Below are 17,253 nucleotides of genomic sequence, written 5' to 3' on the forward strand. Positions count from 1 at the left end.
TTTGACATGATTGTAAAAACAGTACGCGATAGTTTGTCACGAGCAGCCAAAATGGCTTATTGTCCAGCTATCGCTACGGTCACACTGATTCCCAGACAAGCCAAAACAGTGACATTTTTTTTCTAGTTTCTGTGCTTAAATTGTCTACTGGTTAAAGGAAAATTCCGATCGGTCTCCGGTGACAATAGACTGTCTAACTACGGCGTAATTGTGGCCCCACAATCGATCCAATTGCTGCGGTACGTTCTTGAGTAATTGGCAATCTTTTCATCGGCGTTTTCGCGACGCCCGGCACATACACGCACACACTTGGTATTGTGTATGTGTGCAGTGTCTGATTGTGAGTGCGCCAGTGTATGTGTGTGTGTGGTTCGTGCTGGGTCCGAATTATTTTTTCTAAATATCGCACTGCCGCATGAGGCTAAGAAATCGGCTTAAAAAATATGTTATTAATTTCTAGGACTCTTTGGCGAAGTCACCAGCGACTGCAACTGCACCAGCAACTTGTGCACAGTGCGGTCAGCGGCGTAACATCGTCGGAAAAGGGCTTTCGGAATCGGAGCACCCCGAGCTCATTGGAAGAGCCGGTTGATTGTGGTCACGTAAGTGCTCGTGATTCAAATCCAAAAGGAGAGCGCCGCTCCATGAATAATTCCAAATTGCTGTTGCAGATAATGAGTGGCAGGTATCGTGGTGGCAGCGGTGGACGCTATGGCGGCGGTGGTGGAGGCCGCGGCGGAGATGGCTACGGCGGTGGCGGTGGCTACAACGATTTCGACAATTTCCGCGGCGGCGGTGGAGGTGGTCCGGTATTTAATGACAACTTCGGACCCGGTCCCGGCCCAAATCCTTTCAACAGTAAGTACCATTTATGGGAAAACTTCGTAATTACCACCATTAACATTATTATTTCTTGGTATGTCTAGTGGGCGGCCCTCCCAACATTTCCGGCAACGAGCTGATGCAATTAATGAGTGCTATGGCCAGCAACTTCAACATGAACTCACAGCCCCCACAACCGATGCGTCAGAGTTGCGGCGAATTGCGCAATCACCACTGTGGTCTCTTTGTGGAGCTATCTGGCAGGCTGATTAAGAAGCGGGTTAACCGCTTTGCAGAGCTTCGGGATCGTAACGGTGGTGCCTGTCAGCTGGTGGTGCTGGAGGACAAGCATCCGCGGGTGGCACGGCGCATGAACAACATGCCCGAAAACACCACGCTAACAATTGTGGGCCAGGTGATGCGCCGTCCACACAATTCGTGCAATCAAACTATGCCCACGGGTGAGATTGAGGTGGAGGTGCAGGACATCCTCAACATTCACTTCCCGACCAGCGGCACAAAACGGGCTGGAGACAAGCGCACTTACAGCACCATGGTACAGCAACAAAGCAACCTGGGCATCACCAGCACAGAGTACAAGATAGCCAGTGAGTAGGTACCTTTTATATACCTAATAGGTTAAATTAACACAAAATTCTTACTTTCAGAAAACGAGAACATATTGAAGTACTTTGAGAACCGCGATATCACCTGCAACGACCTGAGGCGCGACGATATTGGCAAAGAGGTCACCCTAGTGGGTTGGGTTCCCTCAACAAAGAACAACAAATTTCTGCAGCTTAAGGATGGCTATGGCCAGACGCAACTCATGATCGAGGACCAGGCGGTACGTGTACACTTTTTGTGTAATTTGTACACCATTAAACAGCTTCTCCTTTAGCTCAGCGATACATTTTTGTCCACGCCAGAGCAAACAGTGGTTCAGATCGTCGGTAAAGTTCTGGGCAGACCTAAGGCCAATATAAACTTGGTAAGTTCAAATATAGAATCCGTGAAAACTAAGATTAAATAAATATAATTAAATTCAAGAAATATGACACTGGTGAGGTGGAGGTCAGTGTGTCTACCGTAAAAATCCTCAATCCGGACGATCCCTACGAAGGCCCCATTAAGGCCAAGGAGAAGCAGCAAAAGCTCTCTATCGATGATCTCGAGTCCGAAGAGACTGGCGCTGAGGTTTCTTCACGGGTCAGCACCAATAACGGAGAGTCCAAGGAGGATGTAGCGGACACAACCCACTCCGCAAACCTCTCCGCAAGTGCCGAGCAGCGAGTCAAGATTGCGGATACCAATAAGTTCGCCGATCGCACACACAATTGCGGTGAGCTATCATCCAATGACATCAACGAAAAGGTCGTCATTTGCGGCTGGCTGGAGTTCCAGAGGATGAATAAGTTCTTCATACTCCGGGACGCTTATGGCCAAACTCAGGTTCTCTTGCTACCCAAAACCACGGGTCTGGAGGAATATGTGGAGACGGGCGTGCCCATCGAGTCGATTGTGCGTGTGGAGGGTACGGTGATACCTCGGCCAGCGGCTACGATTAATCCCAAAATGCAAACCGGCCACGTTGAGGTCGAGGCCGATAAGGTGGTCGTGCTCAATGCCGCCAAGAAGAACTTGCCATTCGAAATCAGGAAGTTTAACCGCGCCGGTGAACGCTTGAGACTTACTCATCGCTACCTGGACCTGCGATTCAACGACATGCAGCACAATCTCCGCCTTCGATCGGCTGTTATAATGAAGATGCGAGAGTATCTTATTAACTATTTGGGTTTCGTTGAGGTAGAGACCCCAACGCTCTTCCGACGCACACCCGGCGGAGCGCAGGAGTTTGTGGTGCCGACCAGGAAGGCGGGACACTTTTACTCGCTCGTACAGAGTCCACAGCAGTTCAAGCAAATGCTGATGTCGGGCGGCATAGACAGATACTTCCAAGTGGCTCGTTGCTACAGAGATGAAGCCACCCGTCCCGATCGTCAGCCGGAGTTTACACAATTAGACATAGAGCTCTCGTTCACCAGCCGCGACGACATCATGCAGTTGATAGAGGAGACCTTGCGTTACTCGTGGCCAAAAGATTTTCCCCGACTTCAAACTCCCTTCCGCCGCATAACCTACGAAGAAGCACTGGAAAAGTACGGCATAGATAAGCCAGATACTCGTTTTGGCTTCCTCCTCAACAACGTTTCGGAAATAATTGAAAAGAGTGGAAACTTTAAGGAAAAATACGAGGATTTCGGTGCTTATGCCATTGTCGTGCGGGCCAGCGAAGCCTTTTGGAATGGCAATGCCCGGAAGCATTATGACAGCCTGAGCAAGTTGTTCAAGGGCACGTTATTCGTGCGCAAGTTTGGAGCCGCGAAGGATGTGCAGGAAAAGCTGGGCAAGCTGCTTGGCGAGGAATTAGCCAACGAAGTCGCTGAGAAGTTCGATCTGGAGGAGAATGATCTACTTTTCTTGGGCATCGGACCAAAAGAGGAAACGGTGAGTTTAGTTTATATATTATTGATATGCGATAAGCAATTGTTCACTATTATTTATAAAGCGCACATTGTTGGGTCGTATTCGACTGGATTACCACGAGTTTCTGGTGGAGAACGCCAAGGTGAAGAAGCCAAATGACTTCCGATTCCTCTGGGTAATCGACTTCCCGCTGTTCGAGCGAAACAGTGAGACCAAACAGTTGGAGAGCGTGCACCATCCATTCACGCTCCCACACGCCGATGATCTTGACAACTTTGCCACCAGTTGCGAAAACCTGGAGACCATACGCTCCCAAGCTTACGACTTGGTGCTCAACGGCCAGGAAGTCGGAGGCGGCTCCATTCGGATACACGATCGCGACATGCAACACTTTATTTTAGAACAGATTCTAAAGATCCCACACGACCACTTGTCGCATTTATTAAGCGCCTTGGAATCGGGCTGCCCACCGCATGGCGGCATTGCCCTGGGCCTGGATCGTCTGATAGCCATCTTATGTCGGGCTCGATCCATACGCGATGTAATTGCATTCCCCAAGTCCTTGAATGGCCGGGATCCGCTCTCGAATGCCCCAGTGCCCATTTCCGACGAGGAAATGAAGCTTTACCACCTTTCGGTGGCGGAGGAGGAGGTCAGCACAAATAACTCAGCGCACGAACAGGAGGACGACGATCCCGACCAGGAGCGTGCTCCGCCGTCGCCAATGTCGGGGACTAGCGATACCGAACAGCCAGAAATGGAGGTGGACATTAAAACAGAGCCGGTGGAGGAATCCGTACAGCAGGAGGCGGAGACTGAGCCAGATCAGCCGTCACCAGTTAAAGAGCCAAGTAAAGAAGATTCCGCCGCTGAAGAGCCTCCGCCGGCTGAGCCAGCTCCGCCAGTGCCAGCGCCCACCCCCACCAGGGCCAGACGGGCTGTTAAGAAGAAGGTCTAGAGGTCTGTAGCCTTCACTAATATTACGGTAAGGGATTAGCATTTTACACATGTAAGCTCAGTCAGTAGTCAGGACGGAGAATAATAGCGCAGAAACAAACCAGTCAACACAGCAAGAAAAATCATAGCAGTCGGGTCGGTTCCATTAACTCGCGCTTACCCTTTTATACATTCATATTATGTATTCGCAAAGGCAATATATGTACCCACCACACCGGATCTTGTCGCCAGATTGTAATACCCGAACCTAGGACGTAGGACATCCCGGCATGCCAACAAGCCGACCCGACTGACCTGGCAACATTCTACAAGTCCATTTCGAATTATTATGGCAACCCACAAATTACAATTTATGATATAAACAAATCATCGGCCATTATAATCAGAATGTTTTAAGTATGCAGCGAGTTTGAATAATATTGTTTTCACAATAATCTGATTAACGGTAATCGGTTGTTTTGTACTCAATTATTATAGCTACTATTTAATTAATTTATGTACTATTGATTAAAATGCAATTGTATTAAACTGAACACCATTGAATTGTATGCGGTAATACCTAATCCTCTGAGCAGTGCATCTTTTGTTCAAGAATTGTCCGATTTGTACGTACATAATTTCCGCGTTGTATTTCGATTAAACACATTTAACCCGCAAGAAACAAATAAAGCAATAATATCGGAACATCAGTTATAGCGCGGTAGCAATCTAGCCAAAGTCTCCTTTGTCCTTTCATTTATACTGATTTACTATAATATATATTGGTTTGAAACGCACTAGATTTGTAATTATGAATGTCAACTTATGCGATGCTTATTTATTAGTAAGGAATGGGGGCAAGGAAGGTGTTTTAAAAGCTGGAAAGCATCGATTGAGGCTAATTTAATGTGGGCACAGCAAATATGTTATTTTCTATGAAGCCATAGGTGAGGTTCCTCCGGTAGTCCCACCAGCTCAGTGATGGTGCCTGCGTACTGAGGTGGCGGTCATCGGGATCGGCGAAATCAACAAGATCCTGCTCCTCCACAGAGTCGTCATCGACGTTTTCCTTCTGCTCGGGACTGAAGCTGGTCCAATGCTCATATGGATCCTGATCCCCGTTGGGAGACATCTGCAAGTTGTTGAAGTTGGCCGTCAGCTTGCCAAACTGATCGATGTGCTGAAGTAGTGGGTCCACGCCCTGATTTGCCGGTGCTGACAACTTCTGGGGAGGAGCCCTCAAATGTGGATTCTTAGCTCCAAGGGTGGGTAAGTCAGTCCATTTTCCCAGCGCAAAAGGTGAACTATCGTTAGTGTCTATCATGAACATGCCTCGAGTCGTGGGACGTATATTGTCTCCGGCCTCAAGGAGAAAATTGGTTGGAGGACACATTCCCAGCAGATAGGAGATGTACCCGCTGCAAGCCCAGCCCCAGAAACCTTTGGGAGAGCGAATGGACTCCAGGAAATAGGCAGGCGCACGCTGATGACTGCAGGCAAAGGAATCTGTATAGGAGAACCATATTAATTGAGAGCTAAATATAAATAAATTAATCAAACTCACTTATCTTCTGGCCACTGCATCCTGGTTGCATGATTCCTCCGTTCATATAAAAGTCGGCATGACCACATCTCTCCATTTTTCCCTGGACCAAAGCGTTTGTGTGAATCACATCCACGTAGCTGGCATCGCTAGGGTCAAGCTTATCTGCAATTCCGGAGGTGATAAACAGAGGCATAGCTGGATCCAAGCCCGTAATCCTGGGCAGCATGAATGAGCTCAGATTTCGGGCTATATAGTTTGGCACTTGAGCCCCCAGTGAGAAGCCAATTACATGGATATCCGTGTTTCCCGTATCCACCAGGCGTTCCACCAGCTGCGCTGTACAGGTGCCCGCATGTCGGGTGTTGTGAACGGCACTAATATAGCATGGTCCTGGCGACAGGATACTCCAGTCCACATAGATGATATTATAGTCTGCCTTGGCCAGGTATTCTGCGAAAAGTTATTAATAATTAGTAATGATAATTTTATTAGATCACACTCCCTTACCATCTCTCATTTGCTGCAGGGGATGCAGAAACATATCCGAGTTGTAGCCATGGATAATGATCTTGGTGGGATATCTGGGATTGAAGTAGGAGGCAGTGAGATTGGACTTCTCCAGGGATTCGTCTATATGCAGGCACTGTCTGTCCATTGGATTGTGGCGCGTGTAGATATAGTACTTGACATCCGGATCGGGACAGCTGCGACCTATGGCCCACTTGCAGGGTCCGATGGTGATGTCCCTGTTGGAGGGCGTCGATGGAGCAGATGGTGCTTGAGTAGTGGGACTCTCTGTGGCATCCACATCTATGTGAATGGGTTTCAAGTTCACGAATCCTCGGCATACAACATTTGGAACAAAACACACTGAGAAGAGTTGAAGAAAGATTTGTATGCCCTTGCAGGGTATTCTTATTTTAGTTAAAAGTTGGCAAACGCAAAAATTCTAAATTTTTTTTAATTTAAAACTGAGTATGCATATTAATTAACCTTATAGAACCTAACAAAGAACAGTTTTCCGAATTGAAATAAATGCTTTTTTAACTTAGTTATGATCAAATACTATTTACACCAGTGCGTATGCGTAAATTTTTGGGCCTGTTTACGAAATCTATTTTTTATACACTTGCAAGGATTATAATATTGTGAAGGAGTCATTTCCGACTTTATAAATCATATATATTCTTGATCAGCATGCCTAGGAGAATCGATGTAGCCATGTCCGGTGCGAAAATGATTTTTCGAAATTTATTCAATTTAAAAAAAAAAGATAAGGGGTTACATCGTTAATATTTTAAAAAATCAGCAAAAATTCTAATTTATTTAAATGTAGATTTTTTACCTTATAAAACCCAACACAGAACAGTTTTCCGAATTTAAATTAATGCTTTTTTTGGCTTAGTTATGATCAAATATTATTTACACCAGTGCGTATGCGTAATTTTTTTGGGACTGTTTACGAAATCTATTATTTATACACTTGCAAGGCTTATAATGTTGTGAGTCATTCCCGACCCTATAAATCATTTATATTCTTGATCAGCATGACTAGGAGAATCGATCTAGCAATGTCCGGTGCGAACATTTTTTTTAGATTTTTGCAAAAAAAAGATAAGGGGTTACATCATTAAAATTGTCAAAAATCAACCAAAATTTTAATTTTTAATTGAGTATGCAGTTTTATTGCCCTAATAAATACTAGCATAAAAAATTTTTCCAAATTGAATTTAATGGCATAGTTAAGAGTTTTTGAAATTTTGATTTTCCAAAAATTTTTATATTTCAATTATGATTGATTCAAGCTTATTTAATCGCAACGGTTGGTGTAAACAAACTTCCGGTTTCCTTTTTGTTAGAAGTAATTACAATCGATAAAACCCATATAAGTTAGCTTATTTTTTGTTTTATTATGGGATTATGGGGATTTTCTGGACTTACTCACCTACAACTAGGTAACCAATTACACACCGCCAGGGCATTTTGTGTGGTCTCTGATGAATGGATCCAGTTTATATTGACAGCTGCAGTTCCAACTGATTCAAAGCAATAATTTAAATTGAATTTCTTTGCCAGTAATATGAAGTGTTCGGAATGGAAACATTGGAGAAACTGAAGGCCGGCTGGCCAAGGCAAGACAATTTTGGCCAAATCGAACTGAGTATGGGTAAGTGATATGCAAATGAGTGAGTGCTTTCCTGGTAGTGTGCGTTTGAGTCATAAAGTGTGGCTATAAAGTGAGAGTTGCGGGTGGAAAAGTGAAACCGAAACGGGAGCTCTATGAAAATATCAAAATTAAACTATGCCAAGATCGTGGAACGCGTAGAATAATAACAGTTTTATTTCTTTTTACTTAAGATGCATTTCAAGAACACCAAAATTCTGTTTATAGTCTCAGACACTTATATGATTTGTTTACACACACGTCTCCGGGCAAAAACTCATAAATGCATTTACACAACACTTACTCACTCAACAATAACCACTCATAGAAATATATACACTTGCCTACGTGTTTGCGGTTTTAAGTGTCAGCCGAATGCGTTTACTGAATGAAAACTTTTTGTTGTCATTTACAAGTGATCTTCGCTCACGTACAAAGGCGAATGTTCGCTGGTCTTTTGCATTTATAGGAATGCCGTGGCCTGAACCAGAATCTCTTACCTTTATTGACTCGAACTCGTTCCGGAGACCCACATAGATAATTTAGCATTATTTCCCGACCCGGCTCAATAAAAACAAACTGGAAGCAAGGTGAGGAAAATAAACATACCATATATATTCATAAATGGAGCTTTATGGCCATAATGCGGTTAAACGTTCTAAAGCCATATTCTTAAGTACTGGCCATAATTTCATACCATCGTAGAAGAACTCTGTGTTTTCCTTAAATAGTTCTCTGGAAATGTTTTAGAAGAATTTTTAATTTATTACCGGTACGTGTGTCGAGAACGCCCACGATTTTTCCTCTCGAAATCCACTCGCGACGAGGCAATATATACACAATATTTGGAATCTATATGTGCATATTCTATAATCTGTTCTATGGAATGTCAAGCAAAATACAAATTGATGATCAAATGGATGGACATTTCCCGCCTCTGGCTTTAAACGAGCGACATGTGTGCCTTTGATTGGTAATATTGTCAAAACTATTAAATTATTTATAGTGAATTTTCCTATGTAAACCTCATAAAATTCTATGAAGATTGAGAGAGAGATATTTACAATTTAATTAGAAATTTGTAGTCATGGGACTCTAAGCAATATGACGGCATTACCTATAATAGTAAATTCAAATTTATTCATATTCATTTCATTTTGCTTCTAATTTAAATATTTTCTAATCCAATAACTTATTCACACATATTAATCATACATCTGGCTGAAGGATTCATTGCCTTATCTGCTCTGCATTTGAATGCTTCTTGGAACTCTGGCATATTCATATATCCCCTGTTCAGTTGGGCTGCAAAGATGTAAGCCTGGCGATTACACAGCTGCTGGGCCACCGCATAGAAGAGCACCCTCTGGGGATCCAAGCCAAAGTATTGCAGGACAAAGGTTTCCGCAAAGGCGAATCTCTCACCCTGTAACCAAAAGCGATAATCTCGCAAAGATGTCTGAAACGAGCGATGAAAGTGGAAGATCTCCTTGATCTCGTGAAAACTTAAAGGTCGATAAATTGGAGCCAATTCGGCATCAAAGTGCTGCAGAGATTGTCTCTCGAGGCAGTCCAAAGCGGTGTAGCTACCATCAGTATCCAGCAGAAGTCCTGATTGCCTCCAGAGCTCCAGTCCCTGAGTGGCATAGTAGTGATAGGTGGGTCGATACAGCGAAAGCAGAACGAAGTGAAGGAAATGCCTGAGAAAATAGGCAGGTTGATTCACATCCTCCTCATCTATATAGACGGATTCGAAGCTATGACGTAGCTGAGCTCGTCTGAGCAGCAGAAGATTGCCATGAAATGAGTTCGCTTTGAACCCCAGTCCCCTATAGCTTTCGTTCAGTTCGGTTATATTTAAATAAAGTTGAGCATGAGCCTGAAGGATGCGAGCCACCTGTAGCTCCTTTTTTTCAACAGAAGCTGGCAACAAATGACCATACCAATCCCTTTTGGAGAGAGTTGATCTCCTTCGTTGCTGAAAGCGAGTAGTATGAAGTTGGTAGGAGGCCAAGGCCACTTCTCTGCTCAGGTGAGAACTCAAAACATGCCATTGCCAGTATTCCGCATGCAATAACCTCTCAAACTCCTCTGATACCCTGTAGCAATCTGGATAACGAAGGTGCTCCTTGGCCTGCCACAACACATAGTTGTAAACTATGCGAGGCTCCGTTTGCCTCAAGACTTCCCAAGCCATTGAGATCTTCTCCACATCCAGGGGAAACTTTCGAGCCCTTTCCAGCTGCTCCTTGGAGAAGTTCAGGAAACCAAAAAAGTGCTGAAAATACTCCATTGTGTTCTCATCCAGCAGAAGCTGGTCTTGGCCAGGACTCGCTGTGGTAGTCCTGTCCTTTCTTGTCAAACTCCTGGCCAGCGGTAGTTCTCCTCTCATTCCACGACACAGAATCCTCATCTCGTGGGAAATTAAGTAAGAAATGTGGTGATGACGACCCTCCATAACATCTGGGAGACTCATCTGGAAACCCTCCATACTGGGACACGGCAGGTCCTCCAATGGAGCCACATAAATTGATTCCTTAGCAAAATATATGTGTAGTAAAGTGGGCACACCATGAGCTGCCAGTTGAGCCGACAGAGCGATCCAATTGAGCTGTCCATTAAGTTGTCTTCGTTCCCACTGATGCTGGAGGAAAGGCCAATTGGTGAGGACCGCTTCATGCCTCGCGAGAAAGGGTATCTCCGTCAGCAGACTCTCCCAGTGAGTAGAGGGTGGATTTACACTGAAAACATTGCTCTGCCCTCTCTGTCGACACTCCGTATATAATTGCGAAATCAATCGTCCCGGGAGAGTCTGGAAATTGGCCACCTGTGCAGCAAAGAAGCTCATCCTATCCTGTTTATTGTACAGATAAGGAGGCAAAGATTCCTCTGGATCTTCCTCCAAAGCCTGATCGAAATTTCCGCAAGCATGTGCGTAGAAGTCATCACATGGATCCAAAGAATCATTCTTGATTTTCACCATTTGTCGCAAATTGCTCTTGTAGAGGTGGCTAAAGAACTGGCCCGATTCGATGTCCGATTCCGTTTCCGTTTCACTTTCTTCTTCCGTATTATCCGTAACCGAGTATGGATCATTTTGAGATCTCACTAAATGAATTACTATAGCTAGCAACGCCAACTGAAGCTTCCAATGCATTTTATTCTGATTTTATTGTGGTATTCGTCCGCTCGTTTGTTTTGTTTCGCAAAAACTGCGCAAAAATTTCGTCTTACTCGGACTCACTCTCTAATGGGAGATGATAAGGCTCGGATTGAGCTAGAATATATGTATACTCTAGATTCTATCGCCATGCTCTTAGTTCTCTTTGCACTCTCCTGGTTTCATTCTAGAATTCGCCTTGACCTTAAAGACTTTTGCAATTGTGTTTTGCTTTTGCTTGCTGGATGAGGAGACGAACTTTGTTTATAGATATGGATTATTATAGGTTTTTGTTTATGACTTTGATGTGTTTTTGAAATGGGAATTTCATATTTATACTCTTTCAGGGTATTATAATTTTAGTCGGAAGCTTGATATGCAGTGAAGAAGTCATTTCCTATCCCATAAATCATATATATTCTTGATCAGAATTAACAGCCGAATCGATCTAGCTATATCCGGTGCGAAAAAACAAATTTTGAATATTTTTCGATTTTTGCAAAAAAAAGATAAGGGGTTACATTATTAAAATTGGCAAAAATCTACAAAAATTTTAATTTTTAATTGAGTATGCAGTTTTGTTGCCCTAATAAAAACTAGCATAGGAAAGGTTTCCGAATTAAAATCAATGCATTTTTGGCTTAGTTATGAGTTTTTTTCTTTTTTTTTTTTTCCTTTAAATTGTCATTTATATATTTCAAATATTTTAAGTTTAGTAATGATCGTTTGCCAATTCGATCTTAAAGCTGAATTACAAACTATAAGGGTATAAAAACTTTGGTTTTATGAACTTTATTTCCTTTCTTGTTTAATTAAAAACAAACGTGCAGTTTAACACTGCGGCAAGGTCAAGTCCTATTTTAAATGGAAAAACTGGCATAAATAAAATTTAATAGCTTAATGATGTTAAATGCTACATTACTTGTTAAATTTAAAATTTAAAATGCATATTATATTACAAGAAAAAGAGTGTAAAAACCAAGTTTGCAAGCCTCACAAATCTAGAGAAGCTTACTATGTCCCACAAACATTACGTATACGCAATGTGGTCACAGCTGCATTAGTTCAAACACACCTAAAACTGCTCGCTTTGAAAACAAATTGTTCCATTAGAAAATCTCTTATTTGTTTAATAGTTTATTCTGTGAATTTTTAATTGTATATTAATATTAAATATTACACTATTTGTTAAATTTAAAATGTAACATTTGTATTATATTTCATGAAAAATTAATACCTAGAAAATTGTACAAAATTCATGTTCGCAAGCTTCACAAATCTAGAGAAGCTTACTATGTCCTACAAATATTACGTATACGCAATGTGGTCACAGCTGCATTAGCTCAAATACACCTAAAACTGTTCGCTTTGAAAACAATTAGTTATTCCATTAGAAAATCTCTTATTTTTTTAGGGAAATGTTTATTTTAAGGCACAAACATTCTGTGTTTGCCGCAATCATTTCAAGGCTCTTATTCTGATTTCATCAATAGATGAGTTCAAGCGAACGACATTTCATCAAGCTGTACATAATTGTTTTGGTCATTAGAACCATTACTTGTATTTATATTTGTGTCACATTTTTGGCGTTTTTTTGCGCCATCTGCGCATTGCATTTTCAAATTGACTTAATGACAAGTGTCAGCTTAGGGAAAGTGTATGTTTTTATTTTCTTTAGAAAAGTCATGGACCCGAAATGTGCGACACTTGTTTATGAACATTTTGTGGTGGTATTTATATGTACTCAGAGGGTAGAATGGGGTTGAATTGGGGTATGTTTTACTTTCTGTTAAATTTAATAGTTCATTGAGATCAAGGTATTTTAATTTAAGAGAGCTGAATAGCTGAAATTCTTAATTTAAAATGATTTATATACACAATGATACCATACATTTCTTCCTCCCTAGCTCGTTCATAAGCACTTGCGGAGATTCCAAAAATACTGTCAATAATTTCAAGGCGAATGTTTTGGGTTTGTATTTTTTTTCAAAAAATGGAACAAAACTTGGGGATACAGAAGAACTATATAGTAGATGCGTGAATTATTTTTAATGAACGCATTGTTATTGTTGGGGGTTTTGGCTTCAGATCCGGCCAGCGGCTGCTCGAAAACTGTCAAAATGTGCGCCGTAGATTTATTTTATTTATTTTCGATGTTATTTCGACGCGACTTTCCAAAAAGTCTGCACTTTCTGCCTCAGTAGTGGCATCTCATTTTGGCCAATGGGACAAAATATTTCGCTATATATCCATAAACACCCATACAATCACGCTGCTATATCCACACTTTTCAGTTCTTTTCCAACCGAGTGTGTATGAATGTTCGCAAGTCCGCTAAGTATTTCATCTATATCCCGATTCGTGGACGGGCGAACGATTTTAGTTGAGCCAAAGGCTTTCAGCAGTTAGTAGCCCAAAAAATTGTGTCTTCCCCAGCGGACAGAAAAAAGCAAAAGGTAAACTTGGCTGGCAAAGAAGTGCATAATTTATCTGAAAGATCCCCCCATCGAATGCTATGAATTTCGGAAATTCGCATTTAAATATCGAATTCAAGTGTGCCGTGCTCATAAATATTTCTTCAGCCGTGTTCTTTTCAATTTTTTAAAGTTGGAACGGGTCCAATCTATAAAACTGGAATTATTTCAATCTATATAGACGTTGTGTTCTTTGATTGCTCTATCAGCAAATACAAAGAGAACGGAATCATCAAATAGATATAACCAGACGTAGGAAAAACCAAAAGAATTTAATATTTCCCATATGTCTTTGATATCGCTCTCTCTGTTTCGAGTTTATATAAACATCTATACTTATACATTTTCGGATTTTATTTGATTAGCTTATTTGAAAACAAAATCATATGTGTTTCCTCAGAATTTATTGCCGCCTTTTTTATGTTTCTATCAAATTAAACTTCTCACGCGCCAAATGAAAATTTTTTTTTTTTTTTTTTTTTTTAATATATCTCATGTATATGTAATGCGAAGGAATTTTTAAATAATTCAACCTTCGCCTGGCTGAGTTCCAAAATTAATACTAATGACCGCTTCCCTCTGATTTCTCTGCAGCAAATTCAATCAATATGAGCGAAGCCCAGAATCTGTTTACCACCTTCGGCATCCTGGCCATCCTCCTTTTCTTCCTTTACATCATCTATGCCGTATTGTAGAATGCTAGGTCCTGCAGGAGGTCCTTAGAGCAGGAACCAAGGTAAGATGAACTATAGTTAGAATTATATTTTTTTATAAATGGAGAATCGAACCTTCGTAGCTATTGATGGGGACAATATCTTCGATCTTAATCATTCAATCAATTACTTAACTTATTTAATTTTCCCTTTAAATCAAATGAAATGCTACATTTTGTTTATAAAATTCTCTTAGCATTGTACTGTATTTTTTGGTTTGCAATTGCCCCATTTTCCCATTGATTTTACTTGAAACGAAATCGACATCAATCCCAATCCTTGAAATGCTCATTAAGATCAAAATGTGCCATAAACTCAATGGGGGGACTACGTGACCGATGCCCAAACGTTTCAGATTTTTTCAATATCTGAAAAGATTTCAAACAACAAACCTGACCAAAGCCATTTGGCAATTGCAAGTAAATAAATATGTTATGTTAATCAAACAAACAAACGGGCTGGAGCGAAAACATCTCCCCCGGACCAGCCACAGAAACAACAAAAAATAAAAATAAATAAATAAAAGCGACTGAATTAATTTTTCAAATGACAAGGTCCAGTCAGAGAATGGCAATTTGTCTAGGTGCAGTCCAGCCAGTGAATTATGGCCAAAGAACACACAGAAAAATGAACTAGAATCCCATGGAATCTGCATATATATATGCATATATCCAAAATATATATATATATGTTTGTCTATGCCGAACTATAACCCGTATATACTTTGCATACATGACTCTAGAAAATATTTGTGCCGCGGCAAAAAATATGAGCAACAACTGGACACCAACACAAAGGCAGAATAGCCGGCGCTGGTATAGATATATAAATGAATTTTTTTATATATCGCCTATATAAATTGGATGTATGTGAATGCGTGCGGGTGGCGGCTGGGCATAGCCATAATTCCAAGCGCTGGCCAACATTTCGTGGAGAAGTGGCAACAGATCGGAAAATTCAGCTTCTCAGTTATTGCGCGCCTTTAGCTACGAACGGTTGGAAATCTCTCCAAAAAGAAAAGCCCCTGTCCTTCCTTGCAAGTGTGTGTTTGTGATCCGTGATCGATCGATCGATCGGTCAATCTGCATTACCTAATCCGCATTATCCCTTGTCATCGATAGCAACCAGCAGCAGCCAACGCATCCAAAATGAATGAAGCCAGAAGTCTGATCACCACCTTCGCCATCCTGGCCTTCCTGCTGTTCCTGCTCTATGCCTTCTACGAGGCCGCCTTCTAGACCACAAGCCACCCCCTCACCACCCACCCATCAATCAATCAGTCAATCAAGGATAGCTTACATGTTGAATTTCAATTCCAAGTCCCCGCCACATCGTGTCCAGCCTTAACATCCGGTGGCCGATGGCGGGGCTTTTAGGACCCTCTACGCGTTTAAGATGTTTAGCATTTAATGGATTTCTACTAGTAACCTAAGCCAGGTGAGTAACACACCCCAGAACCCGGGCCCCAATTAATTCAATTAGCCAGCAGGCACATCAAAAAAAGGAATGAATACATGCTTATATTTTATAAAAATCTTAAAGAACGCGCGCATTGCGAAACCTTGACAAAAATCTCAAAGCGTTCGTCGAAAATTTTTTGGCAGCCATTTGGCAGCTCGATAATAATTTTCCAAAGTGAAAAAATAGATTCTGTGGTTCTATTTTTTAACGACAAGATTTCGACATGGCCCACTAAACACCTTCCTGTCGTCGGAGCCCCCTCCCTTGAGAACATTCAAAATCGCTTTCACACAGAACATTTTCCGAATGTCGCAACTCTGTGATTCAAATTTGCGCCCGAAACTTTTCACGATCTGCGGTTCACACACAGTCATAGAGATTTTCAAAGCGTCAGTGTTTTTTATGGCCAGAATTTATGATTGGCTAAGGTGGGGATATTATAATTATACATTTTATTAAATGTTTTCGAATATATCGCACAGTTTGATAGATAAGCCAAAAGGCAGATGCTTCTTTTTATCTTGGCCAAGTCAACATGCGCACTTTTTGCGGTTAAAATCCCTCCCTGAGTTATATGTTGTCGAACCCAAAAATAAATTTCAAAGAAGCTTATAGTCTTTGGAACAAACAACGCAATTGTTTATGCCACTTGAGCAAACAAAAGCGCAAATAGAATATATGCTTTCCTTTAGGGAAAACAAAAAAAACCCTAATTTCTATTTAAAATCAATAAATCGATCTACTTAATGGACGATTATTTTATAAATTGAGTTCAGCAAATAAATAATTGACTAATGCACAATTGCAGATGACGTCAAAGCCACCAGCTGCTACCAGATCGGAGGCTCGCCGGCATTATATTAGGATCATGATCACGATCACTTAGGTGATCGATGGAAGACCCCTGCCGAGTGGTGAGTACGATTAATCACGCTCCCCTGGATGCGCTTCAATTGAATATTTGCCTTCGTTTTCTCCGATTTGTTTTTCCTAGTGCTGCGCTAGATTTCCACCATCCATCGAGGCGCTGCAAGACCGATCCATCCGATTCCGCGGTGATCTGCTGCCGAGGCCTTGGCGTCATCTGTTCTAATCATAAATTTTAGTTTTGTGATTTCTTCATTTTTGTTTCGCAATGGAACTCACATAGTTTGCAAATTTATAGACCATGATGTACAGTATAAGCAAAACAGCAGCAAATCAATGTGAAAGATCAGAAAATTGGTTATTTCATTGTTGGACAAAACAAGTTTAGTTCGCATTCATATTTAGTAAGACATACATAATGTATAACTGCATTTTACCCCACTCCTTTCTTTTAATTTTATGTGACTAAAAACACATGCAGAACAACAGCAAAACAAGAACAACATCAACTGCAGGAATAAAAGAAAAAAAAAAAAAAAAACAAAACAAATCTTAAAATGTCGTTTTAAATTGGGAACTTTAAATATATTTTTACCAGATTATGGGGGGAATCTAGTTAAGTT

At 41.4% G+C, this 17,253-nt stretch overlaps 3 protein-coding genes and 1 long non-coding RNA gene across 8 annotated transcripts; 2 read left to right on the top strand and 2 right to left on the bottom strand.

Annotated features, from left to right (window-relative positions):
- The first annotated feature begins 65 nt into the window (after window positions 1–65).
- On the top strand, window positions 66–5,042 carry AspRS-m (aspartyl-tRNA synthetase, mitochondrial). Of its 2 annotated transcripts, XM_020953517.2 has the most exons (8): window positions 66–239; window positions 461–602; window positions 672–858; window positions 927–1,430; window positions 1,491–1,669; window positions 1,724–1,813; window positions 1,873–3,330; window positions 3,392–5,042. In XM_020953517.2, the coding sequence occupies exons 3-8, from the start codon at window positions 675–677 to the stop codon at window positions 4,265–4,267; spliced, it is 3,291 nt and encodes a 1,096-aa protein (XP_020809176.2). In that variant the 5' UTR covers window positions 66–239; window positions 461–602; window positions 672–674; the 3' UTR covers window positions 4,268–5,042. The 2 variants fall into 2 exon arrangements, with proteins under 2 accessions (XP_020809176.2, XP_086691231.1); XM_086835105.1 differs by lacking the exon at window positions 66–239 and having other exon boundaries at window positions 429–602.
- A 5-nt stretch (window positions 5,043–5,047) lies between these two features.
- On the bottom strand, window positions 5,048–8,537 carry LOC110184871 (phospholipase A1 member A). 3 transcript variants are annotated; one of them, XM_020953518.2, is made up of 5 exons: window positions 8,456–8,537; window positions 7,737–7,827; window positions 6,299–6,661; window positions 5,810–6,241; window positions 5,048–5,751 (listed from the first exon to the last, which is right to left on the bottom strand). In XM_020953518.2, the coding sequence occupies exons 2-5, from the start codon at window positions 7,771–7,773 to the stop codon at window positions 5,144–5,146; spliced, it is 1,440 nt and encodes a 479-aa protein (XP_020809177.1). In that variant the 5' UTR covers window positions 7,774–7,827; window positions 8,456–8,537; the 3' UTR covers window positions 5,048–5,143. The 3 variants fall into 3 exon arrangements, with proteins under 3 accessions (XP_020809177.1, XP_086691236.1, XP_086691235.1); XM_086835110.1 differs by having other exon boundaries at window positions 6,299–6,692; window positions 8,456–8,477; XM_086835109.1 differs by lacking the exon at window positions 8,456–8,537 and having other exon boundaries at window positions 6,299–6,692; window positions 7,737–7,839.
- Window positions 8,538–9,075: 538 nt separating this feature from the next.
- On the bottom strand, window positions 9,076–11,208 carry Nepl9 (Neprilysin-like 9). The gene has a single exon (XM_020947393.2). The coding sequence runs from the start codon at window positions 11,110–11,112 to the stop codon at window positions 9,148–9,150; it is 1,965 nt and encodes a 654-aa protein (XP_020803052.2). The 5' UTR covers window positions 11,113–11,208; the 3' UTR covers window positions 9,076–9,147.
- A 1,964-nt stretch (window positions 11,209–13,172) lies between these two features.
- On the top strand, window positions 13,173–17,180 carry LOC110184915 (uncharacterized). Of its 2 annotated transcripts, XR_002319720.2 has the most exons (5): window positions 13,173–13,571; window positions 14,184–14,325; window positions 15,424–15,739; window positions 16,572–16,677; window positions 16,758–17,180. It is a non-coding gene; the product is annotated as an uncharacterized LOC110184915 (long non-coding RNA). The 2 variants fall into 2 exon arrangements; XR_002319719.2 differs by lacking the exons at window positions 13,173–13,571; window positions 14,184–14,325 and adding an exon at window positions 14,861–15,342.
- The last annotated feature ends 73 nt before the right edge of the window (window positions 17,181–17,253 follow it).

The sequence above is a fragment of the Drosophila serrata genome, unplaced genomic scaffold, assembly GCF_035046125.1.
Source record: "Drosophila serrata isolate PLE 108 unplaced genomic scaffold, ASM3504612v1 contig_275, whole genome shotgun sequence".
Lineage (NCBI taxonomy): Eukaryota > Metazoa > Arthropoda > Insecta > Diptera > Drosophilidae > Drosophila > Drosophila serrata.